Genomic DNA, 27,979 nt, shown 5'->3' on the forward strand with positions numbered 1-27,979 from the left:
AACCTTCATTTTGAAAGAGGGTGTTGGTGTCTGTCTAAAGCAAGGGCAGTGCCAGAGCATCAGTTATGTTTCAGCCTGCGGTTACAGAGAGGCAAAGGTTCTGGTGAGCTCTGCCATCATCCACCCTGGGTGATTGTGGCGGTAGCAGTGAGGGACAGAGAGCTGGTACATGTACAGTCAGTGAGAGAGACTAAGGGACTTAAGAGGCAAAACAATGCAAACACTGACTGTGAGGGGGGAAATGCACAATTCTCATCCTGAGAACATGGACTCTGAGGGGATCATTTGTTTATGCCACCAGCCAAACCTGACTGTGCACAAAGCAAGCCAAAGAACGTCTCCTTTATTGTTTCTATGATGCTTACTCATCCACAAGCCATTCCTCTTTCAGATTATTCTATTTTTAAGGCGTAATTTCCATCTGTTCTTTGATCTTCTACCACATAAGACAGTTAGCTAACAACATCATCCATCAAACACCAACTTGCCTTTAGAGTTCAAACAGGATTGACACAGGACCCCATCCATCTGCCGGCTGGTGGCTCTGAACAGATCCAGCTTGTGAATGGGCAGCTATGTTGCCTAATTTTTAATTAACTGGCTAAGGTCTGTGCCTCCCATAATGCCTCAGGACAACTAGGGCACGCTTCAAAGGCACCTGAAACGCTCTCCTCTCTGAGAGGAGAGAGTTTGTGCATCTTGTGCTGCAACGTGCTCCTTTTAAGTGAGGTTTGCCAGTGGATGGAGATTGCCTTCAGCCCCTCAGGGCATTAACTTCTAAGTTTATTTTTCTTTTCATTAATCTACAATATTTATATAAAAGGATCGAAGTATAACCTTCAGATCAAGGTGGGTAGAGCAGAAAGACAATGTCTGCATCTGCGAACAAACTTCTGGATTTGTTTGAGAGGAGCTTCAGGATTTCAGGGCAGGTGACCTAAAGCATCAGAACTACAGATTTGCAGGCAAGTATTTCTATACAAAAATGGTTAGCTGCTTACTCTGCTGGAAAGCCAGGGTTTGTCAGATGATTTAGGTCACCAATTGTAGCAAAGCAGCACAGTTTGAGTTAAGGGTATCTGAGATCAATCACAGCTTAAAAAATCCCAAGCAACACTTGTCAAAAGAAAAAACAAAAAGTAGATTAATGACTAATTCAGGAAAAAAAAAGAAGTAGCTTTTGTATAGGTATTTTTGAATTGCAAACATATATATATATATATATATATATTCTTTGCTTAGCTCTGTTACCTTGCCTCTCAGTGGTTTGCTTTGTCTTGCACACAGTGCATGTGTTTAGGAAGGAATTTGATTCAGGATTTCTATTCCACTGGCTTGCATATGCCACAGCAAGCGTATCTCCAGATCCGAAACAATAACAACAACAAAAGAGAGCCAACACTTCCTTCTATTTCCTGGCTTGCCAATAATAAGTCGTCCCTGCAGAGGGGAGCTTGGCTGGTGGTGTTTTGTGATTTCTCAGATAACAAGAGCTTCACATTTCTGTGGAATTCCCATTTGCCAGTGAGCTGCTGCTGCCGCTGCCCTGATTGATATACGACTGCAATGGCACTTTTCCATTTGACATTCCCTCTCTCCCTCTCCCTCTCCCTCTCTCTCTTAAACAACAGCTCTAACTTTTGTGTGTTGCAAATATAAAAGGCAAGCCATGTGACAGAGGGACAGAAGAACAAAAGCATTTGGAAGCAACAAGACCTCTTTTTAGCTCTCTGAAGAGTTCGAGGGGAGGAAGGAGCAGTGCATTTTCCAAAGGTAAGCACAAAGATTAAAAGATTCCTCCGGATTTTGAGTATTACATGGACTTAGAAACTGAGTGCTTAATTTCTTTGACAAACACATCTTCTCCTTGTACCATTTTTAAAATTTAAAGGTACTGATGTGAAATCGACACAGCTCTGGTACCTGTGTCTCCTTCTATGCTTGCGTCTTGATCTCCCGTCTGAAGAATGCCTGCGTGCAGTCAAACGGGCAGCTCAGTGTGCTTCTGAGCAACTTGATTAAACCTCTCTTCTTGCGAGTGTGCCAGGCTGCTGTCTGCAGCCCTGTGCTGGTCCTTACTGTATGGCTTTGGAGTGAATGGACGTAGTGGACTCTGCCCTGAATTCGTCGAGACAGCGCTGGTATCACCACCACCCTCTTTGTCTCGTTACAACAGGGCTCTATGGACACAGGCAAGCCTCCTAGCTTAAAGCTGGACTGTTTACTTCTATCAGTATTTATGCATGCCGTTCCCTTGCCAGTCATCTGCTGGAGTGCTTAGAATATTTGGAAACAACAGGCAATATTTATTTCGAGCTTTGTGTGTCATGCTTCGCAGGAGCTCTCCTCATTTGCACATTATTATTTATCCAAACTTCTGGGAAGCTTTACTACGGACTGCACGGCACTGGTTATGGATTAGGACAGATTTAATCTTCACTCTTGATTGGCTGAAAGCAGTGAGGGAAGCCACGGTGTTTGCCTTTGTGCAGCGCTGAGGGATATATTTAGTAGGTAGCCGACCCTGTCAGCGCGACACGTAACGCAGCGTGGCTGTGCAGTTGGTAGCTGACACGGGAGGATGCTGCAGGACCCCAGATCGCCTGCTGAAGGAGAGAGGGAGGCTCTCCTCGCTGGCTAGCAGATCATTCTGCTGTGTATCAGTGTCAGAGGCTGTATTCTCTGTGTCTTTGGGACAAAAGAAGAGTTTCACTGTTATGAGCTCAGTGATAAAGCGTCAGTGTCATGTAACTGCAAGGTACAGGGACGGATGCTGCCCCAGGAGAGCCTGGCTGAGAAAGAAAGCCCCCGTCTCCATCCTAGGATTTAGGTGAGTGAATTCATCCTATTAAAGTTCAAATAAATGGGTCCAGTAGCAAAAGAAAGAGAACAACAAAGATGAACCATGTGAAGATCTAAGTGCTGCAGTGTCAGTCAGACAGGGTGTGTGGGGGGGAGTGTGCTGGGGGCAATTTTCTTGTGGCAAATCTGAAGTGTGTGCAGATAGACTCTCGTGGGACTGTCTGCTACCCCTCAAGTTCATTTAAATTTCTCCCGTAGCCTCCCTGTCACACAGCTTATTTGTTTCTGCCTCAATAGATGGCATGACAAGTAGTTTGTTAAGGCTTCTGCAGCTCTTTAATGATGGGGAAAAAAGCTTCCTGCATGCTAAAAGTTGCTAACAGTTCCTAAAGCTCTGTAACTGTCCTGGTGAAAAGTCTGCATACTGGAAAAAGAGAGGCAAATTACTGTTTCTATTTAAAACCAGCAGTGAGGACAAATTCACTGCAAGCCAGTTCCTTATTGCAAAGTTATTTTGTAATAGAAGCAACCCAGTTGCCTGGTAGAGTCAATAAATGTGGAACTAATAATAAAAGTGCTGTTATTTGTCCCCCATCAAGGAACATCTACATTTTAGGACCTTATTTTACTTTTAAAATCCGTTGGAAGTAGTAATGATGCTCACTTTTACTCAGTCTGTGGGACCTTACTCCTATCTGTGAGCACTCTATACACATGAATAATTCCCTCTACTTAAATAGAGCCATTTGGTGAGTAATTGCTTAGCAGCTTGAGTCAGGGGTTCCCAGTGTGATTTACTTACACATTGACATGGAATAATGAATTCTTATTTGCAATACTGGTATTATAAGAAGACACTTCAGGATTTTCCATTAAAAGTGAATGTGGAATAGATATTTGTTCCAAGCTTATAAAACAAAATGCAACTTGATTTAGTGAATTGCAATTTGATATAGAGGCTGCTGCTGATTACTCTAGTTACAAGCTCGGATCTCTACCTGAAGGTGTCCCATGCAGGTTTTCTGGTTTTGTGCAGCACCTGGTTTTGATCAGAGGCAGAGCAGGATACTTCCATTAGACAGTCCTGTGCACAGTTTGCAGTAGCAATACTCCAGGTAGCTACCTACACATGGCTGATCTCCACAAAAGTCATCCAGAACAAATCCTCATGTGCTGTCAAGGATTATGATAGGATCTGTATGTCATTCTTTGCTTGAATTGATAAGATTGCAATCTCTTTTTCCCACTTGGGAGGGAAGTGAGCCACAGTGAAGGCTCACATTGATGTCTCCAGCAACTCATTTGACAGGCAGTTTCTCTGGAGTTGGCTTCATTCCCTATTTCCCCTGGGCCTATTGTGTCCCTTTCCTGGCATGTCTGCTGTCAGATGCAGTAGGAAGCGCTCAAGGTTGTTCTTGCACCTTGAAGGGGTTTGACTACCTATGGTGCATAGATTGCATGTAGCCACTGAGACATTTATTTTTTGCAGTCCACCAAGTCTGGTGGATTATTTGTTTAACTGAAAGAAGAAGAAAATATTCTTTCCCTCCCCAGTGTTACCACTGTAAATACAATTCTAAATATTAGATAGTTGTATTACAAATACTATAAAACCCTCTGCCTCTAATGCCCTGCTGAGTATGAGGAGAGACCTGTCTCTAGGAGTTTGTAGAAAAGTTTTGCTACATGTAACTGTGCCACAGTCCCATGTTATTTGAGCAATCCACCTCTTGAGCGTGGCTGGAAGCAGCCACATCAAAGACAGCCATAGAGACCCCATGGCAGGCAGCTATAGGGTAACTTGCTGTGGTGAAGGATTTTTCCCTAACCCCATCGACTGAAGTCTGAGAGTTCTGAGGGTTTACAACCCTTCCAGAAACTCTTTAAAAATAAAACCCTTGCAACTGTAACCCTCACATACAAAACAGGTCCTTTTGCTGAGCCCAGCTAAACTTTTGCCCTCTATGATATCTTGTTCCACTTGATCATTGTCGGTTGTGTAAACATGTGTTTCTTTTCATCAGTGTTAAATGTGCAGCCTCTCAGCTACCCTGCCCTTCTCTGTGTCCTGGTATCTCAGGATGGGGTGAGTAGTCATGCCCAGGTCACCTTAATTTTTGATGTCTTGCTTCCTGCTCAACACTCCTTTCCATGAAATTCGGTTCAAAGGCAGGAGAGAGGCTTAGCTTGGCTACTCAAGTCTGCCTGGCCAAGAGCACTCCACTTTGTCCTTGCTTCTGTGCATACATGTGAAGAGATGCTGCAGTCTCTGCTGACTATGATCAGCTGTTATTTCCTTTTTATATGTGTCAGTGTGGAGCATATTAAAGTTTCTCAGTAGTGGTATGTTAGGAATCCCTCTGATGCCCCACCTCTAACTTAGCAGAACAATAAAAGCAAGGTTGTAATAAGCCTTTGAGCAGCTGGCTGTCTATATATTCCTCCTTTTTTCACATAATCTAATTCAGACTATTATCTGGGCAGCAGTGGCACTACCACTTCCAGACACCATTGGTCCTTGTCCTGTGTGCTGGAATTCCATTGTGTAGCATGGAGATGCTTTCTACCACAGAGGAGTGTAGCCTTTCTCCTGGTGTCAGGATAGTGGGCTGCTGGTACCATGGAGATACCAGGTCCTAGGAATTCCACCACATCACTATTTTTCAGTTTCTCTTTGTTACTCTTCTACCAACATCAATCATTTTTGTGGCTTGTGCCTATCACATTTACATACTTATTATTACTGAGCTGCAAACTGTGTCGGGCTGGCGCTGTGGAGGCAGCACAGGTTACGTTGCCCTTTAAGACATGTGAGTTGAGGATCTAAGTTAATGCCTCAGCTCTGGTTTGGCAAAGGTTAAGCATACCATGGCAGTGACAATCGCATTACTGTCATAGCAGCTTGGCTCAAAGAGAATGGGACCCAGAAGAACTCTGTTCCTCTTGATAGAAGACAAAAAATTGTTGCCATGAGCCAAATAGTTATGTTCCCTAACCAAATTATATGGATGATGGTCTGAGTTTTGCCTGAGTATAAAAGAAGGGAGGATTTTGCTCTAGGGTTAGAAAAGAAGGAACAACTCCTCTGATCATGCTGTGTCCTGCATGCAAAGCATTCTCTGCCAGTCCCTGTGGCAGGAATGTCCTTGCTTAATGTTAAAGAATAGAAAACCCATTCCTAGTCCTGCACTTGTTAAAGAAAAGGAAACCCATTCCTAGTCCTGCACTTATTGATAATGCCAATCCTTTGAGTTCTCTGGAAAATACATGAAGGATAGTCAAAAAATGCTCACCAGCTTGTAACACACTCCAACAGGTAGAGGACACATGCCTGAATGCCCTAGACCTCTCAGCAACTTGTATTTTGGCCAAGAGTCATTTTGCCTCATGTTGGGTCACAAGACTAAAGTAAAGGTAATTACTGAAGCAAATCCTATAGCTAATGCTTGGCTGGGAATATTTGTGCTCTAGCCAGCAGCCACCCTTGCTAGTTTGCTTCCTGGGAAGGATGGGCAGCCTCATTCAGGCAGCTCACCTCTGCACCTGGTACTTCACTAAGGAATGATCCCATCTAGCACCTCCTGCATGAGCAAATGGAAAAATGCATATTCCTCACAATTCCTGTCCCATGCTCAAGACCATGACCACTCTGATATTCAGAGAGACATGAGAATGAAGAAAGACTCCAAGGCTGGCATCACCTCACCATTAAATGGCTCTACTAGCTCATTAGAGAGAGATCCCGTACATGTCCCTAATCAATCTATTTGAAGTTTCCTGGAAGCAGGAATAGCAAAGAATACAAATACAAGCACTCTTTTGTCCACCAGTAGTTATTCTTTGCAAGTGTACTAAAAAACTTCTCTCCATGCTGGTCTGTGCCTGTCTGCTGGCAGGGTGCCAGCGTGCAGTACCCACTGTAGAGTTTGTTATTTCAACCACAGGGCAGGAAAGGCCTTGGCCCTCTTCAAGCTGCCTGGAAATGTTCTTAGAAACTTCATAATGAGAGGGAAGCTCAGGTAGCTCAAGTGCTGTTCACCTTAATTTGTTCCACTTCAAGCACTGGGCCCCCTCTGCACGGAGAGTTATTGGGGCTTTACGCAGGCTGCAGTTTAGCAGCACTGGCTACAGGCATATCTGTCCCATCAAAGCCTGGGGAACAAGTGCCATGCGTTCTCATCACATGCTGATGATGGTCTGAGAGGTGCTTGCAGCAGTGCATTCTCCAGTTATAGTTACTGTAACTACTATGCTGTCTCTTAAGCTTCAAACACCATGGTCCTCCTGCTTTTTTCTGTCACAGGCGTTCATCTCCTGAAACATTAAAAGACTTAGTGAAGCTGCAGAGCAGAAAACAACGTGCAGGACTTTTCCTCCACTGCCACCAGCGTGTCTGACCTTTCTGACTGCTCAGAGGTAATGTCCATTTTGTGTCCTTGGTTTTCACAGGACAATGTTCTGCAGGTTGCTGGTTGACAGGTGGTAGGACAGGCAGCCTCAGTAGGACCAGAAGATGAGTTTGCCTCCTGTGGACACTCAGATGAAGTGGCTTAGTCCTTCCTTTTGAGCCTCTTTTCCTTCTGCCTTTTTCCTTCCCCTCTCATCTTGCCTCCCAGCTGTGTCCAGCTTGCTATTTGCCTGTCCTCCTTGTAGGTACACACTCTCCTGCAACCTCCTGTGTTACAGGTGGATGGAGCTCCTGTGCTGTGGGTGAGCACATTCCCCTTGGTGTCAGTGGGGACAAGCCTTCCACACAACTGGATGTCAGCAGGGCAAATGCTCATTTCATAGAATCATAGAATCAACCAGGTTGGAAGAGACCTCCAAGATCATCCAGTCCAACCTAGCACCCAGCCCTACCCAATCAACTAGACCATGGCACTAAGTGCCTCATCCAGGCTTTTCTTGAGCACCCCCAGGGACGGTGCCTCCACCACCTCCCTGGGCAGCCCATTCCAATGGGAAATCACTCTCTGTGTGAAGAACTTCTTCCTAACATCCAGCCTATACCTACCCTGGCACAACTTGAGACTGTGTTCCCTTGTTCTATACCTGATTTGGTATAATGAGGCCTCAAGAAAGCATTTCACCTCTAAGACCCTCACTTGAAATATTTACTTTGGCATTTGTCCTGTCTTGTGAGGGGAAGAAACCTGTTCAAGTGCTGCATTTCACAAACTGATGGAGTTCCCTGTGTTCACCTATTGCTTCCCAGCTCCCACATGGTCACTCTGTGACTTTGTCAGGTGTTTCGAAACATGGCTGCAGCACAGAACAAGGATTTTGATAGCATATGTCACAGAATCACAGAACGTTGGGGGTTGGAAGTGACCTCAAAAGATCATCTTGTCCAACCAGGAGGTGGCCAGCTATTTTGCTGATGGAACAGAGATGGCCACAGTAAAATAACTAGAGGAGAAGATGCTTATTTACAGACCTAAATCATGCACTGGAGCTGATAAAGCCTCTGAGTTGATCCAACAGAAAGCAGTACTGGGCACAGCATCTTAGGTCATCTCTCCTACCATATAAACTGTTTTCTTAAACTGCTCAAACAATCACTGATACAGTTTTGTCCTACAGCAAATAGCACAAGCAGTGCTTCAGCATGGTGTAGGCAGTTCCACAGGTTGGAAGCTGAGTGCTATGGAGAGTGCAGGAGGTCTGAGAACAGACCGCAACAGGCTAGGTTACCACAGGGCTGGAAAGCCACTTCAGGTGCATTTAATGTCCCAGCAGAGGGACATAATGTCCTAGCAGATATGTGGTTTGGGAGCCAGATTTGAGCTGTGAGCACACAGAACAAACATGCTGCTTCAGGACATGGGTACCTCCTCACAATGGTAGCCCCAGCAAAAGGATAGTCCAGCTGCGGCTAACATATGGGAGCTGTGGTCAAGAGTGGGGCAGGTCTGTACACAGGGGTCCACCAGCTGACAGCCCACCTGATGCCTCAGCAGCTCATTGCAGGTACAGGATAAATGGTTCCCCAGGTTTTCTGGAAGCACAGATTTGTTATTTGCATGTCCTGGTAATGGGTTGCTGCAGACCACACTAGCACCATAGCCAGGTGGAGGCAGCAGGGACACTGCAGCTCTACCCCATGCCCAAGACTGCAGGATTGAAGGATGTCTCCAGCACAGCTTGCTTCTCCTTGCTCTCTCATCCCCATCCCCTATCATGGCCCTTCTCATGGCAGTGGGTAGTTAACCTTTGCAGAATAAGCCTTGGTGTAAAACCAGTGGTATAGTTTGACCAACGCAATTGTTTCCACCTCAGTCCAGATCTTGGAGCACAAAATCCCCCCAGTTATCATCTTTCTGGCATGAACTTTTCCAGGTTAAACAAACTTCCTGAGAAATACATTTGGCCTCATAAAAGCTTTTTGTGTCTGTTTTCCTATCAGAATAGCAGTGGCGAACTACACACTACACATTCATGCATGTGTACAGGCACGTATATGGTTAGTGACACTTTTTTTAGTGGCTGAAGTTTGGAGAAGCTAAGTAGTCTTGTAAATTCTGTTTACATAACAAATTCAGAATGAGGGAACCACAGGGTAGGATCCAAGTAATTGTGTTTACTAAATACGCACAGCATGCAAGGGCAGGCTTAGTTATATATACACACACTGCTGCTCCGCCGGGACTTTGGCAGCCTCCAAAACACAAAAGGCATCGAATGACTTCAATTGTACCCTCATCGTCAAGGAGGAGTCTCAAGCATGGAGAATGCACAGCAAACCAAAGCCAAGCTGAGCATACACTCATACCTAATTCAGGGGGGCTCAGTAGCAGGGAACAGCTAAGCAGAAGTTCACCATAAATGAGCTTTTCCCTTGCTCCTTTCCTACCTTCCAGGGTAAAAGCAGTGCAGATCCAATAGGCCTTTGGAGAATTGCTCAGCTCTTTATTTTTTTCCCAAGATACATAGCAAAAAAAAGGGAATTTCTGTTTATGTTCTCACCAAGTGACTGGCTAAATAATTCCAGATGACGGAATTTTCTTCTGTCCTTAAAGCAAAACAAAATCTTAACCTTCACCACACTGTAAATAAGAGCATGATAAGTAAGTTTTACTTCAGCATTCAAAAAGCAGTAAATCACAGAATTGTTGCAGTTTGAAAGGACCTCAAGGATCATCCAGCTCTAACCATCCTGCCACGGGCAGGGATGCCTTCTGCTAGATCAGATGGATGAGGCACTTAGTGCCATGGTCTAGTTGACTCAATAGGTCTGGGTGATAGGTTGGACTGGATGATCTTGGAGGTCTCTTCCAACCTGGCTGATTCTATGATTCTATGATTCTATGATTCTATGATCAGGTTGTCCAGAGCCACATCCAGCCTGGCTGTAAAAACATCCAGGAGTGGGGCATCTACCACCTCCCTGGACAACCTGTTCCAGTGTCTGATCAACCTTATGGTGAGGAACCACATAATAATGACAACATAAAGTAGGAAAAATAATCCTAACTTCCCCTATGTGTGTGTACAATACAGCTTTGGACTGCACACTCACGTGGCCTGGCTTTGGGATGTCTTCTCTTTTCCCCTGTAGTTTTTAGGTAACAGCTGTAGCAGTTTGAAGCAACAGCTGTAACAGTTTTTAGCATGTTATGTCTCTATGAATTCCTGAAGACTAGTTAGATGGAAAGGGCACCATAAGCTTTTTACTAACACTATGTCATGTCTGTATCAGGGAACTCTGAAAAAAAGGGAAGCAGTGATTTTCATCCACTGTTAAGGCCAAATGTGTTTGCAGACAGATTCCAGCCTCAGGATATGAAGTAATTTTTTTCATCTTTGATGGAGGGAGACTGTTTACAAAGGCCTGCAGTGACAGAACGAGGGGCAATGCCTTCAAACTAGAGAAGAGCAGATTTAGATTGGATGTTAGGAACAAGTTCTTTACAATGAGGGTGTTGGAACACTGGAACAGGTTGCCCAGGGAGGTGGTTGAGGTGCTATCCCTGGTGGTATTCAAGGTGAGGCTTGACAGGGCTCTGGGCAACCTGATCTTGTGGAGAATGTCCCTGCTGACTGTGATGAGGTGAGGGTTTGGACTAGATGACCTTTGGAGGTCCCCTCCAACTTGGGCCATTCTATGACTCTAACTTTTTCTCCACAGGGTGCTGTAAAGAAGCATCATTTTAGCTTCCTTTTGTTAGCCTGACAAATGAGCTGTCCACTACATTTTTTTTTTTCCCCATAGGAAAAGAAAGGGAGGAAAAAATAGGTAAAATAAAAGAATAAAAAATATCTATGTGAAAGTAATGATCAGTGATTACAGGTGTACCTGCTTCTGGTTTTAGACAGAAGCTACATATATCAATCCTAATATGGTGTGCTCTCTAGGATATCATCATTTCAGATTGCATTTCAAAGGGAATACAACATTCTTCTTCCTAAAAAAGAAAGTTAATTTAAAGTGAAATGCCATTCCACAGTATCACCTGGAAATGGAAAATGTCATGCCAGCATATTTCATCACAGTGATGTTTTTTACACCATCAAAAAATCTACACACTAACTTCTATGTGCTTAAATGTCTCTGTGAGGCTTTTTTCTTGTATATCTCAAATTCATACAGCACATTGTAGTGGGTTGAGGACTTCCACCTCCCCCTCTCCCCACCAACTGCAATTTACCAGACCATCTCAGATGGCTTGGAAGTAAGATAAAGCTGTATTTACAGCAAAGCTAAATTTACAAGCATATAGACACACACAATATATTTACATGTATTTACAACTTGGAAATTGTAAATCCAAACCTCCCCCCTGGACAAAGAAAATCCAGAATGGGCCAACTCCACTCTCTCTTTCTCCCCAGACAGAAAACACCCAGCAAGGCTTACATGTTATCTGCTAGCCAAGGTTAGTGGAAGAGATTAGAGAGAAGCAAAGAGTGCCCCAGAACAAAGAAGAAAGAATTGTTTCTACTTTGGCTTTTTATACCTTTTATCAAACCAGTGAATGATAGACTTAATCATTATTACTCTTTTACAACCAATGACCTAATTTCTCGTATTAGAGTATTCCAATCAGCCTTAAACCAGCACACACACAGTGCTAGTTTGAAGCTAGCTAGAATGTTTTGGTGAGAAGGACTAAATTGCAGGCTGTGACAGGAAAACAATGATGATGCTTACTTCACTCACAGTATCACAGTATCACAGTATCATCAGGGTTGGAAGAGACCTCACAGATCATCTAGTCCAACCCTTCACCACAGAGCTCAAGGCTAGACCACGGCACCAAGTGCCACGTCCAATCCTGCCTTGAACAGCCCCAGGGATGGCGACTCCACCACCTCCCCGGGCAGCCCATTCCAGTGTCCAATGACTCTCTCAGTGAAGAACTTTCTCCTCACCTCAAGCCTAAATCTCCCCTGACGCAGCCTGAGGCTGTGTCCTCTTGTTCTGGTGCTGGCCACCTGAGAGAAGAGAGCAACCTCCTCCTGGCCACAACCACCCCTCAGGTAGTTGTAGACAGCAATAAGGCTGTCTCATAGGCTTACTGAGAGATACAAGAAGAAGAATCAAAACATAGATAAGGCACTTCTCCTTCTGGGGAGCTCTGAGTTGCATCTCTCTAACCTCACCCTCCATTTTTCTGACTAATCCACTTTGCTTCCTAACTCCCTGGCTGAACCTCCATTCCTCCTTGGGACTGAGGTAAGGTTAAGAGGGGTAGGGGGAAGGTGAAGGGGCAGTTGGGAGCCCCTCCTGGGGACTCAGGTTTCTGAGAGGGCAGTTGTGTTTCTGTATTACCTTTTACCTTGTTTATTTCTGTATAGAACTGTATATACTATAAACATCTGCTGTATATTGTGCTAAGCTGTAAATAATAAGCTTCATTCAATTTCCAGAGCTTGCTGAGTCACGTTTGGGTGATTTCCAAAGTGTGTGGGGGGCAGGGAATGCCCAAACCACCACACACATATACCTGACATGTATGTGTATATTTCACATAGGTGTGTCAGGAGAGAATGGCATCTGCAAATAGTCTTCTGTCCAATACCTAAGCATTCTTTTTGCCTGTATGTCTATCAACAGCTGTACACAGATTTGTCACAAAAGATGGGTCACATTTACCTCTGTGGACTCCCTTTCCTACCAACAAATACATGACTGCAGTGCTTTTTTCTTCTTTAAAAAGTTTTGTTATCAAAGCTTATTACATTTTTTTTTTCTTGCTAGGGAAATATCAGGGCAAATTTAAAAGATTGTGAAAGTGTTGATAAGCTCTGCATTGTGCTGTGTTTATCACGAAGAAGGTACAGACATCTTCCTTTTCTCATGTTTTCCCCTGCTTCTTTCCAGCTTTCTCAGGGTCTTTTCATGAGGCAGACTCTATGTCATCCAATTATTTCCTGAAGAAAACTAGAGAGATAAGCCTTTGAAAACTGAGCCAGGACTCCAGATTTCTCTCACTGTATTAAATCATTAAGACACAGAGAGATAGAGAAGCACAAAATCAACAGTGGGACAGAGAGAGAGGGAAATGGGGATCCCTGGAAGTAATTCTACATGAGATGAGACCGTCCAATGTCAAGTAAATTTAGTTGGACAGAGAGGGAATTACTGGGTGTGTAATACTGATTAACTATGTTGGAGAGAGACTTTGCCAAGCAGCGTGTTCTGGTCAGCCTCTTTATAAAGAATAGGAATGTAGGTAAAAGGTTAAATAAATAATAATTGGAGAAAACAAAGAAAGTTCATCCCTCCTCCTGTTAGCTAATCCTTGGGCATCATCTGCATGAATCAGAGTAGTACAGTTCCCTTCTGGGAACAAGTCTGTCCCTGCTCCCATGACTGAGAGATTCCTCTCTCAGCCTGCTACAATGTTTGGAGGGATATTTATTGACATGAATGAGACTGTGCATAAATGTGTCCAAGATTCTAAGTGGTTAGTGTTAGTTTAAGTTCATTATACTGCAAAGGCACAATTCTTCCTTTTATGATGACATATCCACTGAAAAAAAAACTGCTTCAGAAATGTGACAGTTTGGGTGTTCCCTGCCCCCCAGCTTTGTAAAATCAGACAGACTAGACCCATCTGGCTCTGGAAATTGAATGAAGCTTTATATTTACAGCTTAGCACAATATACAAGCAGATAAAATCATAGAATCATAGAATCAACCAGATTGGAAGAGACCTCCAAGATCATCCAGTCCAACCTATCACCCAGCTCTATCCAATCAACTAGACCATGGCACTAAGTGCCTCATCCAGTCTTTTCTTGAAGACCCCCAGGGACAGTGCCTCCACCACCTCCCTGGGCAGCCCATTCCAATGGGAAATCACTCTCTCTGTGAAGAACTTCTTCCTAATATCCAGCCTATACCTACCCTGGCACAACTTGAGACTGTGTCCCCTTGTTCTGTTGCTGGTTACGTGTGAGAATATTTACAGTATATACAGTTATATACAGAAATATACAAGGTAAAAGGTAATACAGAAACACAACTGCCCTCCCAGAAATTTGAGTCTCCAGGAGGGGCTCCCAACTGCCCTTACACCTTTCCTTCCACCCCTCTCCCTTACCCCAGATCTTGCCCTATGCCCAAGGAAGATTGGAGTGTTGGCCAGGGGGGTGAGGAAGCAGGTGGATTAATCAGAGAGATGGCAGGTTAGGTTAGAGAGAGAAATGCAGCCCAGAGCTCATACAGAGAGTGTCTCCCTTATCTATGTTTGGATTCTTGTTCTTGTACATCTCAGCAAGCCTATGAGTGAAGCAGACATTACCATTGTCTCCCTGTCACAGCCTGTAATCTAACTCTTCTCACCAAAACATTCTAGCTAGCTTCAAACTAGCACAAGAAAAATATACCAGATCATGCATTGAGAAAAAAAATTTAAATGTGACTTCACATCACTTTTTCTTTTCTACTTAGGCATATGGGTGATAGCTTGAAATCCAAAAAAGGCTTTAAAAAACGTCTAGTACACACAGCATCCCTAATTATATTTCTTCTCAGCATGAGATTTTGTATGTCACTTGAGCTTGAGCATCCCAACTGGGATGAGCTCTGGAAGTGTTTCTCACTGCTGTGCACTCTTCCCACAAAAGTGTTTGAACAAGCTATGAAGCAGCACACAAATCATCAAGCACTCTGCTGGGGAGGCCTCATCATTTCAGGCTGCTTGGGAGATGATTATCAGTAGGTTTTGAGCACCACCAGCAAACAGTTTTAAAAGAGCCTTGTATGAGGCAACACTGGCACTTGAAATAGGCAAGAGGCTCCGGGGGAGCATTTCTCCATGATCAGCGAAGGGTTTTAGCACAAGTTTCTTCTAAAGTCCTCACTCTTTTTGCTTATGACTATCCCTTGCTTCATCAGGCTGCATTTAGATGGATAATTCAGAGCCCTTCCAAGCTATAGCTGTTTGTAGTGAAAACAAAACTAAACTCCCTGTTCAAGACTTTGTGAGAAGCTCAGGGGGTTGTGATGAAGCAGTTAAGGAAGTTGCCCTACCTTGCCTGCAGCACAGAGCTCTGGCCAATGTTTCAGGGGTTGCCCATGCCTGTTTTCTGGGGGATCTCCAACATTCCCCAGAAATCTAGATGCCTGGGTGGATATCCAGATGACTCCACCTCCATTTATTTTTTTGTTCCCAGCTGATAGCTAGGATGTACTTGGTTATTATGGAGTGAAATGCATTTTCCAAATGCCACTGTTTAATTAACAGGGAAATGTCTGAAATTGAGCAAGTGCAGCCTGACGAGTAAGCAAGTAATGCATGACTACCTGTGCATGTGTGAGTTTGATACCAGGAGGTCAGGAAAGCCAGAGACCTAGGCAGTCCTCCACACAGGCCAGAACAGTGCTCAGCAAGCTTTCCACTTGCTCATGCCTAGGCTTGGACTCTCAGCATCCCTCTATCCTAAGGGTGCCCCTAGTCTCTGTAGCATAGCAGCTGCAGAAGAACAATGTGGATCCCCTAGAGCTAGGGATCAACCTGCCTCAAGCCTTTGCATGTGCTAGCTAGGCTAGAAATTCCCATCTGTAATGCAGAAGGCAGCCTAGCTTTGCTCCCCAAGGATGCTTTGAATGGACACAGGGTGCTTTCAAGTTGCAGAAACCTCAGATGTGTTACTAATGACCAGAGTTTTGAGGGAAACCCATTAGGGATATCACCAAGTGAAAAAGATTGGCATTGCACCACTTGTGATGCTAAAAGTCAAAAAGTTCTCCCCAGTAAAACGACAGAGCAATGCTTTAAGCCTTGACGTCTCCTTCCTAATGCCATATACACTCTACCTGCTGTGGGAATGATGCTCACTCAGAGAGCATATTTTGGCTAGCAAAAGTCCTCTGAGCCTTAACATTATTTACGTCTGTTTTTCTCCAGGCATCTTTTTGGTCAGCGTTGTGATTTATGCTGGTTTTATCCCGGCTACACAGGAGATTCCTTGATGGATTACAGTCTCGGCAAACTCTAACTCCAGGAGAAGAATGACAGTGAAGAGACTTGAACCAGACTTTACAGCATCCTGGAAAGGAACGGGCTCGGGCTGTCAGTATTTGGAGGTTTTTTGATGCTCTACCTCCCTCTGCTGTTACCAGCAAGAAGTTCCTCGACAATGGGAAATCAAGTACTCGCGGCTTCGATTTCCATGCTCTCCCTCCTGGCCATGATGGGAGACTCGGACAGCAAAACAGACAGCTCCTTCGTGATTGACTCCGACCCCAGCCGCTGTATGAGGCATCACTACGTCGACTCCATCAGCCACCCCCTCTACAAGTGTAGCTCGAAGGTAAGGATCTCCCTCACCGCCTCACAGCAGAGTGCTGTGCCAACAGAGCTGTTAAAATCATAGAATCATAGAATCAACCAGGCTGGAAGAGACCTCCAAGATCATCCAGTCCAACCTAGCACCCAGCCCTATTCAGTCAACTAGACCATGGCACTAAGTGCCTCATCCAGGCTTTTCATGAACACCTCCAGGGATGGTGCCTCCACCACCTCCCTGGGCAGCCCATTCCAATGCCAATCACTCTCTCTGGGAAGAACTTCCTCCTAACATCCAGCCTAGACCTCCCCCGGCACAACTTGAGACTGTGTCCCCTTGTTCTGTTGCTGGTTGTCTGGGAGAAGAGACCAACCCCCACCTGGCTACAGCCTCCCTTCAGGTAGTTGTAGACAGCAATGAGGTCTCCCCTGAGCCTCCTCTTCTCCAGGCTAAACAGCCCCAGCTCCCTCAGCCTCTCCTCATAGGGTTTGTGTGCCAGGCCCCTCACCAGCTTTGTTGCCCTTCTCTGGACACGTTCCAGCACCTCAACATCTCTCTTGAATTGTGGGGCCCAGAACTGGACACAGCACTCAAGGTGTGGCCTGACCAGTGCTGAGCACAGGGGCAGAATAACCTCCCTTGTCCTACTGGCCACACTGTTCCTGATGCAGGCCAGGATGCCATTGGCTCTCTTGGCCACCTGGGCACACTGCTGGCTCATCTTCAGCCTACTGTCTATCAGTACACTGATAAATCATCCACTTGGGCTGATGTTCTCTGTGCAGATTACTTGTTACCCAAATCTAGCCACAGAGACGTGCTGATGTAGAGGCAGCTGAGCGCACACACCAGAACTAGGTCTGGAGAGAAAGGCTCTTGGCTCTCTCTGCACCTTTTCAAAAGCAGAAACATACCATGATGGTAAACCTAACAAGCAGTAAAGGGCAAGGTTTGATGCAGTAGGTTGGGATCTCAGCCGCTGGTGCCAAGGAGATGGGCTAGTTTGGAAGTTTAGATCATCCCAGCCACCCCCTCCCTCAAGTGAGGCTTTAGTCAGGAGGATGTGAACTTACAACTTTCAAGGCAAGGACTGAGCTGAAGAATTAAACTGTAAAATGGTAATGAATAAATGTCATGGGTTGGATTTGGACCTCAATGAGTTGGAATTCACCCCCAGGAGTAAATTAGCAAACAAGCTCAGAACTGGGAAGCAGAAATGAGGTTATATTTACAAAGGTGGACTAAATGAAAAAGCACAAAAGGCAACAAACGTATACAGGGTCTATTTACATATAGTTACAATGGAACATCAATACAAGGACTCTCTTTTCTCCTACCCCAGGCAGCCCAGGACTGCTAGCAGCCTCTTCTCCCCCCCCCCCCCCCCCCCCCATCTCTTTCCTCCCTTCCCAGTACCTCACAGACACAATATGCACCCCAGCAGGAGGTCAGCAGGGAGATAAGGGAGCCATGCAAGCAAGCAGAGCCACGGAAAGAAGGCAAGAGCATGTCTGTGCTACCAAGTATTAAACTGTGACCTTATTGTGGACTTCCAATATCTGAAGGGGGCCTACGAAAAAGCTGGGAAGGACTTTTTAGGATATCAGGGAGTGACAGGACTAGGGGGAATGGAGCAAAGCTGGAGGTGGGGAGATTCAGGCTGGATGTGAGGAGGAAGTTGTTCAGCATAAGAGTGGTGAGAGCCTGGAATAGGTTGCCCAGGGAGGTGGTTGAGGTCCTGTCCCTGGAGGTGTTTAAGGCCAGGCTGGATGGGGCTCTGGCCAGGTTGAACTAGGGTAGGGTGTCTCTGCCCATGGCAGGGGGGTTGGAACTAGATGATCCTTGTGGTCCCTTCCAACCCTGACTGATTCCATGATTCTATGATATAAACTTATCAGTTATTTTGTGCCATACCCCTCACTTTACCTTTTACTCAAAAAGTCTCTGGAAAGTTCCTATTCTTGTTTGCAACTAGAAACTAGGATAAAATGTTAGTTCTAAGCCATCACAATAAAGAACATGAAGAACATTTCTTACTTATTTCCCTGACTTAGTTTCAAGACCTCTGTTTTGAGGCAGGATGACAATTGGATATTTACTGTAGGGCTTAGGACCAGAAGGCAATACAAGAAGATCTTTCGTTTGGGATTTCAAGTCTGAAAAATTTTGTGTCAAAATGGTTTAGCAGCCTGTGCCTGTAGCCTACAGTCATTTATTTCATTGCATGAAGATTGGAGAGGAACAATGGGAACATTCTTGCTGGTTCCTTTTCATTTTTGTCTTAATTTGTTCCATCTTAATCCAGTGTGTATTCACTTGCATGGTGCCTGCATCTTCCAGTCCTCTGTTCTGTGGGAAGTGGCTTTGCCTCATAGAATCATAGAAATACCTGGCTGGAAAAGGACTTAAGATCATAGAATCCAGCCATAACTTAGCATCTCCCTGTGCACTCCTATTAGGCCATGCCCTCATCCAAACGTCTTTTAAACACCTCCAGGGATGGTGACTCTACCATTTCCCTGGGCAGCCTATTCCAGTGCCCAGTGACCCTTCTGATGAAGAAAGCTTTCCTAATATCCAATCTAAACCTCCCTTGGTGCAAACTGAGGCCAATTCCTCTTGCCCTATCACTTGTTACCTAGGGGAAGAGGCACCCACATTCCTGGATTAACAAAAGGGCACAACTGCCAGCACCAAGTGCTGTTGCTAGCCTTGTGCTGGGTAAGAGAGCAATGAGAGGCAGGTACATGATGGAGTCTAGGGTCAGAGGGCTGCCTGTGGTGTTGCCTGATGGCAAACCCCAGCAGCAGTGATCCTAGGAGCATTTGAAGGAGGATGTATGCATTTCAGGCAGATGTAGTGCTGGCTCTGGTGATCCCTAGAAACTTTAGTGCAGAATGAGTTATTTGCTCCCTGTGATCAGCACAGGGATGAGGTAGTACCATAGGTAGCAGGAGGTTGCAAAATTTAAAATGGAGCACAAAGAGAAGGGCCAACAGAAAATAAGACTTGCCCAGGGCTCTGCACTCTCCCTTTGCACCAGGATGGCTGCTGCCCTTATAATGCAACTTCATAGAATCATAGAATCAACCAGGCTGGAAGAGACCTCCAAGATCATCCAGTCCAACCTAGCACCCAGCCCTATCCAGTCAACTAGACCATGGCACCAAGTGCCTCATCCAGTCTTTCCTTGAACACCTCCAGGGACAGTGACTCCACCACCTCCCTGGGCAGCTCATTCCAATGGTGTGCTTTCTTGCCAGAGAGGGGCTGATGGCCTCAAAATTTGGCACAAGGGAAAGTCCTACTCTGGGTGTCCTTACAATAGTGTTGCAGTAGTGCTGTCTGCACAGATTCCCCAGGGAAGGGAAGGGAAGGGAAGGGAAGGGAAGGGAAGGGAAGGGAAGGGAAGGGAAGGGAAGGGAAGGGGGAATTCATAAGGAATCCACAAGGAAGAAAGGAATTCAGAAAGAAGGAAGTAACTTGGAAGGAATTCAGAAGTCAGGAATTCATAAGGAAGGAAGGAATTCAGAATTTGGAAATCAGTAGGAATTCGGAAGGAATTCAGAAGGAAGGAAACAAACCCAGGAACTCCAATTTTGTGTCATTCCTAATGACAGAGAAAAGCAGTCATGCCTTTAGACACAGGACTGATGGAAATGAGAACACAGAATGCACTGTAACAAAAACTAGATTATTTCAAAAGTGAGGTTTGCGAAAAAAGCTGTAGAAACCAACATTTGTAAGTCTGGCTGAAAAAAAATTGTCAGTGGCTTCTTTTAAAATCAAGCCTTTAATGGAAATCATGTTTTGAAATATTATAACATCTCTTGGCTTCCCAAATTCCACAATGATTTCAAGACTTATTTTTTAACTATACTGTCAGTCATAAGGACTTTCTCATGAAGTGTTAAATCAAGCTTGCTTGTTGTTTTTTTTTTCCTCAAGGTCTCAGGAATCTGAATCATCCTGGTAGACATATGGCTTCTGTTCTGGATCTAGCATATAAACACAGAGCAATATTTGACTTGCTAATGAAAATTAGGTGTAGCTTCTGTTCCCATCTATACACTGTGATAAAATATAAGCAAGCCAAAAAGGAAAACAAAAAGAAAAGAAGGAGATTCTGTGGGAGTAGCTGTGGGAATCATGGAACCTCATCCCCACCAAGTTCCCATTGTGAGGTTTAGACTGACAACTGATGGCAAGCAGAGATTTTGCCCTTTTTTGGCATGATATATTAGTTCCACCAAGCCACCCCTTTTTACTCCTTGTATTTTCCCTTTTAGTGCAGCATAGGATTACAGAAGTTAAAAACGGCTTCAGAAATTGCAAGACACATTATGTTTGCTGTCCATTTTGGTTAAAAAGGGATTATGTCTAGTGTGCTCCTCTGTGGAGGCTGCCAATTGTACACACGTGGGAAGTAGTTTTGTTGCATTTGGAAACGTCCATCCAATGTAATTTCATCATTAAATTCCCTCTTGCTGTGACCTCAGGCAGATGCTGAAAAAAGTTTCAAAGCCTTCTGAAATACAGTCCATTACAGCTACAGAATGTACAAAAGAGGCACAAAGGAGGGATGAAAAAAGAGTCCTGTGTTTTCCAGGGAAGTCCTTTTGCCCCTGTACTCAGCATTGGTTAGGCCACACCTGGAGTACTGTGTCCAGTTCTAGGCCATTCAACTTAAGAAAGATGCTGAGGTACTGGACCCTGTCCAGAGAAGGGCATCAAGGCTGGTGAGGGGGCTGGAGCACAGCCCTATTAGGAGTGACTGAGAGAGCTGGGGGTGTTCAGGATGGAGAAGAGTAGGCTCAGGGGAGACCTTATTGCTCTCTACAACTACCTAAAGGGAGCTTGTACCCATGTGGGGGTTGTTCTCTTCCAGGCAATCAGTGACAGAACAAGAGGACACAGTCTCAAGCTGTGCCAGGGCAGGTTTAGGCTGGATGTTAGGAAGAAGTTTCTCACAGAAAGTGTGATTGGCATTGGAATGGCCTGCACAGGGAGATGGTGGAGTCACCATTCCTGAAGGTGTTTGAAAGGAGGCTGGATGAGGCACTTTGTGCCATGGCTTAGTTAATTAGAAGGTGTTAGGTGATAGGTTGGACTCAATGATCTCGGAGATCTTTTCCAACCTGATTAATTCCGTGGTTCCTTTGACCTGTAAGAAGTGTTTCTATCAGCTCATGAGGTGTTGCTTTCCAACCATATTGGATTCTGCCTCATCTCTGTCACAGAGATGCACTGGTCTTCACCAATGTGCTGGGTCACCTCATCATTGGAACTGAAGCCTCCCAAATGACAGTATTGGCTGCAGTAAACCCTCCAAATGTGCCAAAAGTGTGCTACCACTGGTAGCCTTGCACTAAAGAATCCATCCCAGAGAGACAGGGACAAGACAAAGAGAAATTTAGAGAAATTTTAAAGACACTTATTCATGAGGTAGCTCATGAAAGATTGCCAGTGTGCAGCCAGATTGTGGCTGAATATCTGTTTCAACACATGTCAGATCAGTGGACAAAAAGAAGTCCACAAAAGTGGACTTCAGACACCATTAATAACCAATCAGTTCACATCCTTCTGAATACAGCCCAAATGATCAGAGTCAAATATCAATCCTTTCATGGCTTTCCAGACAGCTAAGTGACTTTAAGCAAAGCTATTCTTCCTTAGCTGCTTAGACACATGAGACTCTTCTGGTACTCAGGTTGTACACAGCATGTTGTGCTTTCTGGCCCTGGAATGAGCTGCCCAGGGAGGTGGTGGAGTCACTGACCCTGGATGTGTTTAAGGGTTATTTGGCTGTGGTGCTTAGGGATCTAATCTAAGGTGAATATTGTTGAGCTGGACTTGGTGATCCTGAGGGTCTTTTCCAACCTGGATGTTTCTGTGATTCCGTGCTTCTGGATGCAGCATCGCTAGGTAGCACACACAAGTTCACATGTGTGGGAGACAAAGGGAGCCAAGAAGCGTATCAGGTTATAAAACACCCACACATTGTTACTATATATATACCCCCACCATATTACTGTGCTATGCCATCAAAGCATTACTAATTATTTAGGTGATAATCTCTGCTGCACGACAGCATACAAAGCAATAAGCAGCTGCTGAGATTGACTGGATGGCAAAGCAAAGCTTTTAAAGTATGTGCTATTTCCAGCTCATCTGCACACCTGCCAAAATCCACCGGTGCTGTTCCCGATTTATGAGGAGCAGGAGGTTAAATCTTGCTGAGCTTAGCCCAGAAGTTTAGAAAGCTATAAAAATGGGATATCTGAAAATGTTATCTTGTGAATTTGACTTGCCGGTCGTGGTGCTGTGGCGCTTGTAAAAGTCAACATTGTCATCCAAAACCAGGGCATAAACCTGACATTGTCATTTTACATAGTATGAATATTGACCATGCTCTTCTGAAAAACTAGGCTGTAAAATTTGAGATTAGAGTCTCCAGGGACTAATGTGTCTTTTCCAAGACAAGACTTGCCAAGCAATTACAAATGCAGTTGCAGGTTGACTGGCTTCTCATTAGAAAGCTGCTCATGGGAAATGAATTGAGACACTGATACTGGCACAGCAGATATTTCTCACCTATAATTACACTGCTGCAGCACTTCTCTAGTCGTTAAGCCTCTTCCTTGGGGGTTTGTATAGTTTTCCTGCTGTTTCTGAAAGTACTTGCAGATACAGGAGAAGATGTCATAGAATCATAGGACATGAAAGGTTGGATGTGATCTCCAGAGATCACCAAGTCCAACCTCCCTGCCACAAGCAAAATCCCCTAAGGTAGTCTGCATGGGAATGTATCCAGGTGGGTTTTGAAAGTCTCCAGAGAAGAGACTCCACAACCTCTCTGGACAGCCTGTTCCAGTGCTCTGTCACACTCACTATAAAGAAATTTCTCCTTACATTGAGGTGAAATCTTCTATATTCAAGTTTGTGTCCATTGTTCCTTGTCCTATTACTGTGCACCACCAAGAAGAGACTGTCCCCGTCCACTTGACACCCACCCCTCAGATAATCCATCGACATTGATGAGATCTCCTCTTAATCTTCTCAAGGCTAAACATCCCCAGGTCTCTCAGTCTCTCTTCATAGGTATGTATGCCTTGAAAAAAGCCCTTAAGGTAACAGTACCAGAAGCGACTGTGCCAGCTCCAGAAGCATCAACCATTAGAACTTCACCTTCAGCACACATTTGGGCTAAAATCACACAGTCATAGCAATGACAACTGGAAGGGGCTGTGGAGGTCCTCTGAACTTTCAAACAAATACATCTTGTGGCCGTTGCACATCCTCTTTTGCCACTCCTGAGGAGGGTTTCACTCCTTTGTTTTTGCAACCTTCAAATGATTGCTAGCTGCCTCTTTGACCTCCTCCTCGGCTGAACACTTGGAAATAGCCTGTGACAGGCAATGCACACAGCCTGGGGAACTGGTCAGAGCTGGGGACCTAGAAAGAGCTGTCAAGCTGCTGGGAAGGGATCTAACAGTTTTGAGTGTCCCAGTCTGCTGTCTTTCCTTTGCAGCACAGGCAGGGTTAGATAGCTGTGTAGCTCTTCACCAGTTGCCTGCCTGTCACTATGAAAAGTGAGTTTTGTTTACCAAGGGGACAAAAGTGGGTCTTTATCTGACAGTAATTAGGTGCTAGTACCGTAATGATTGTGCCTTTTTGGTTCTCATGTACACTAAAGACACTGGTATGAAGGAGCTTGAGCAGCTGACAGTCTAAAACCAGGGTGTAGCTCAACAGCACTCTGAAATGTCCTTCCCACCATATTACTACCAAAGGCTGAAGTGAATTCACTCATCAATACACACCACCACAGGAAGGGGACTGCAAATTTAGGCTACAAATCATGAAAGGTGGCAAATTTGTTAGAAAGCAACAACCACCCATCACTTAATTACATCAAGAAACAAGATGGTACCAACCCCAGATCATCAGCTCCTGAAGTCACCTTCCTCCTTTGTGATCTGCCTGTGTTACTATATTAACACACTTCCAGGTAACACAGTCAGCATGCCAGTACTCCTGGAAGAGTTATTTTTAATGGATGATCAGTGTCTTTCCCATGGATGCAGATCATGCTGGTATCTCATAATTGCTACCAGGAACGTTCTCTCTCTCTCTTTGTCTCTCATGTGATGGGTTAGGAACTCTCCCCACACATACTCTCTTGGAATTTATCAGCCTAGCTCAGATGGCTTGGAAGTAAGATGAAACTATTTACAGCAAAGCAAAATTCATAAGCATATATACACACTATATTTACAATATTTACATTTATATAGAAACTATAAATAATACAAGAAAGCAAACTGCCCAGAAGGGCTCAAAGCTACCCTCTCTTTCTCCCTCTACTTTCCCAGACAGGCAAACAAAAGCAATCAGCAAAGCTTACGTTGTTTGTTAGTGGAGAGATTAGAGCAGAGTGAAGGAGAAGCAAATGGAAGCAGTGTCACAGACTAGAGTGGGACAAAGTCTGACATTTTTGCTTTTCATCCTTCTCAGCAAACCAATCAATGATAGAGACTTCATCATTATTTTCTTTTCACAACCAATGATCAAATTTCTCTCATTAAAATATTCCAGTTAGCCTCAAACCAACACATTGACTAAAGAGCAAATGAAACATTTGGCATACCTGCTTGCAAGACTTGGAGATTTGCAGCCAGGTGTACATGTGCAGTGAGAGAAGCTCAAAATAGTTTCATGCTGTGAAATATTTGCTGTTGGATGTGTAGCTATCCTTCAGACTGCATGGGAAAAAAACACCTACGAGATATATGTAGCATTAAAAATTAACTTTCTTCCCAGCTATAGGATAGACTTCTGACTGTTGCACTGCCTAATTCCTCAGGTACATCATATTTTGACCTTGTTTGAATGATACAGTGGGTTGATTTTTTTTTTAAGTCTGTGTTGGTTAAATGGAATTAGCCAAGAGGGATTGAACATTTAATTCCCTGCTCTTATTCAAGAGTTTGTTCAAACATGTCCAACACTAACAAGTTAACTGCAGCTGTTTCTAACCACTTCAGCTTTAGTATACCCTTTCCATGTTTTATACAAAGCCTAAGGGAATCTATCCAACTTCTCTGCTAAACAAGAGGTTGTTGGGAAAGGTGACTCCCCATGGGCTTTCATACAACCATAGAACCATAGAATCAAGCAGGTTGGAAGAGACCTCCAAGATCATCCAGCCCCACCTATCACTTAACCCTATCCAGTCAACTAGACCATGGCACTAAGTGCCTTATCCAGTCTTTTCTTGAACACCTCCAGGGATGGCAACTCCACCACCTCCCTGGGCAGCCCATTCCAATGACGAATCGCTCTCTCTGGGAAGAACTTCATCCTAACATCCAGACTAGACCTTCCTGGGCACAACTTGAGACTGTGTCCCCTTGTTCTATTGTTGGTTGCCTGGTTTCCTTCCTTAGTGGCTCTTGTGCAAATAACTTTGTTCTGGTCTCAGTTTAGATGGTGATCTCAGGAGAAGGAGAAGCATGGAGCCTGCATTGTTTTTGGAAAATCTTGCTAGTGAACCCTGGTGTTTGGCAATGAGTTAATATTGTTTGCATTTCCATCCTCTTATGCTATGCAGTGATACAGATACAACTCATCCAATTATATATACAGACACAAATATAATTGCCTATATGCATTCAAGGCAATGGTAAAAGGACTGAGCTAGAAATGTACTTCTTTAGAAGTAATAAACTGAGATTGTTTTCATATTTCTACTTTATATATCTAAGCATTTGAAATATTCACTGGCCTCAGAGGCCTGCTCTGCTGATCATTAGTATGTACACTCAAAACATTGGAAAATATCCAACAGAAGTACCAGGCTGGATGATGATATAAGGGCTTGACTGCCAGAAATATAGAATCATAGAGTCACAGAATGGTTTAGGTTTAAAGGGACCTCAACTCTCGTAGCCTGTCCTCATAGGAGAGCTGCCTCAGCCCTCTGATCATCTTTGTGACCCTCCTCCGGACTCACTCCGATAGTTCAATGTCCTTCTTGTGTTGGGGGCTCCAGAACTGTGCACAGTCCTCCAGGTGGGGTCTGATGAGAGTAGAATAAAGGGGGAGAAGGAGAGAATCACCTCCTCCCTTGCCCTGCTGGCCATGGGATCAGGAAGTTGCAGTTACTGCACATCTGTCTGTGATAATTTGGAGCCCTGGAGTCAATTTTCAGCAATCCAGACCCCATAGTCCTTATTGGTGTTGGTACCTGGGACTCCAGGAGGAGCCTTACATTTTCTCCTGCCCGTGTTACTGCCTCCATTCTTCCATACACGGCTCAGGGGCAATGCACTGTGTGGGGCTTGGTGGCCTTCCAAGGTAGGGAGATGCAGTAAGCAAAGAAAGGCCAGACAGACTGGAAGAAGGTACCCATCTGCTGGTGTTGGCTGTGCACTGGCAGCCACAGGGGCACGTTTCCTAACCTGTCTCTCTCCTTTCACAGATGGTGCTGCTGGCTCGCTGCGAAGGGCGCTGCAGCCAGACGTCACGCTCGGAGCCAATGGTTTCTTTCAGCACTGTCCTGAAGCAGCCTTTCCGCTCCACCTGCCACTGCTGCAGGCCTCAGACCTCCAAGCTGAAAGCCATGAGGCTGCGATGCTCGGGGGGCATGCGGCTCACGGCCACCTACCGCTACATCCTCTCCTGCCACTGTGAGGAGTGCAACTCCTAGGGGTGTACCTGCCGCAGCAGAGAGAGGATTGGGATGCTGCTGCTGAGGATGGCTCCCAAGAAGTAGTCCAAGGTGAGGCCGACACTCCCAGCATACGTTTGCAGCAAGGACAGGACTAACTAGGCTGGATTGGATACGAGAGCTAAAGTGTCCTGGGGTCCTGGATGGTGCTGGTAGCAAAGTATGGGCTGTGACAAAGGCAAAAGCACAAGGACTTGTTTTTAAGAAGCCTTTCTTTCTTGCTGAAAGGATATTTTTGTGAGTTTCTTCTTTTTCAGGCTCAACAATGACCTCAGAGAGGTGCTTTTACTTTAGGCCAAGGGCAGGAGGGAAAAAGAAAGGAAGGACAGCGGGATGACAGCACTGCGCCCTGGAAGGTGGCATTCAGACAGAGGATGGGCATCAGTTCCAACACATAACCTCTTAACCTGCGAATTTATTCTCAGCCTTTTAGTAATATTGGCCTTCAAAACAAACTGTGGTGTTGGCAAGGGTTACCTAGCAGCCAAGCACTGGACAACTTTAACTGTGGTTTGGCAGAAATCACAAATAAATCATTGAAAAGTGAACTGGATATGAAACGTCACCCTGGGATTACACAGCCTCAGCCAGCCAAAATGGTTATTTGCAGTGTGTGGCATTAAAGTCCAGTGAATGAGTGACTCTCGAGAAGTGAAATGTCATCAGACTCATCGTTCCCTTCTAAAAGCCTGGAAATATGACACA

The 27,979-nt window shown here is 44.8% G+C and overlaps 1 protein-coding gene across 9 annotated transcripts; it reads left to right on the plus strand.

Annotated features, from left to right (window-relative positions):
- The first annotated feature begins 1,498 nt into the window (after positions 1 to 1,498).
- NDP (norrin cystine knot growth factor NDP) lies at positions 1,499 to 27,813 on the plus strand. 9 transcript variants are annotated; one of them, XM_064151883.1, is made up of 7 exons: positions 1,499 to 1,773; positions 2,759 to 2,830; positions 4,827 to 4,888; positions 6,119 to 6,216; positions 7,106 to 7,218; positions 16,161 to 16,566; positions 27,026 to 27,813. In XM_064151883.1, exons 6-7 carry the CDS (start codon positions 16,348 to 16,350, stop codon positions 27,251 to 27,253), a joined length of 447 nt encoding a protein of 148 aa, XP_064007953.1. In that variant the 5' UTR covers positions 1,499 to 1,773; positions 2,759 to 2,830; positions 4,827 to 4,888; positions 6,119 to 6,216; positions 7,106 to 7,218; positions 16,161 to 16,347; the 3' UTR covers positions 27,254 to 27,813. The 9 variants fall into 9 exon arrangements, 8 of the variants coding, with proteins under 8 accessions (XP_064007953.1, XP_064007952.1, XP_064007954.1 ...); XR_010304151.1 differs by lacking the exon at positions 1,499 to 1,773 and having other exon boundaries at positions 2,347 to 2,830; positions 27,026 to 27,325; positions 27,532 to 27,813; XM_064151882.1 differs by lacking the exon at positions 2,759 to 2,830.
- The last annotated feature ends 166 nt before the right edge of the window (positions 27,814 to 27,979 follow it).

The sequence above is a fragment of the Pogoniulus pusillus genome, chromosome 12 (assembly GCF_015220805.1).
Source record: "Pogoniulus pusillus isolate bPogPus1 chromosome 12, bPogPus1.pri, whole genome shotgun sequence".
Lineage (NCBI taxonomy): Eukaryota > Metazoa > Chordata > Aves > Piciformes > Lybiidae > Pogoniulus > Pogoniulus pusillus.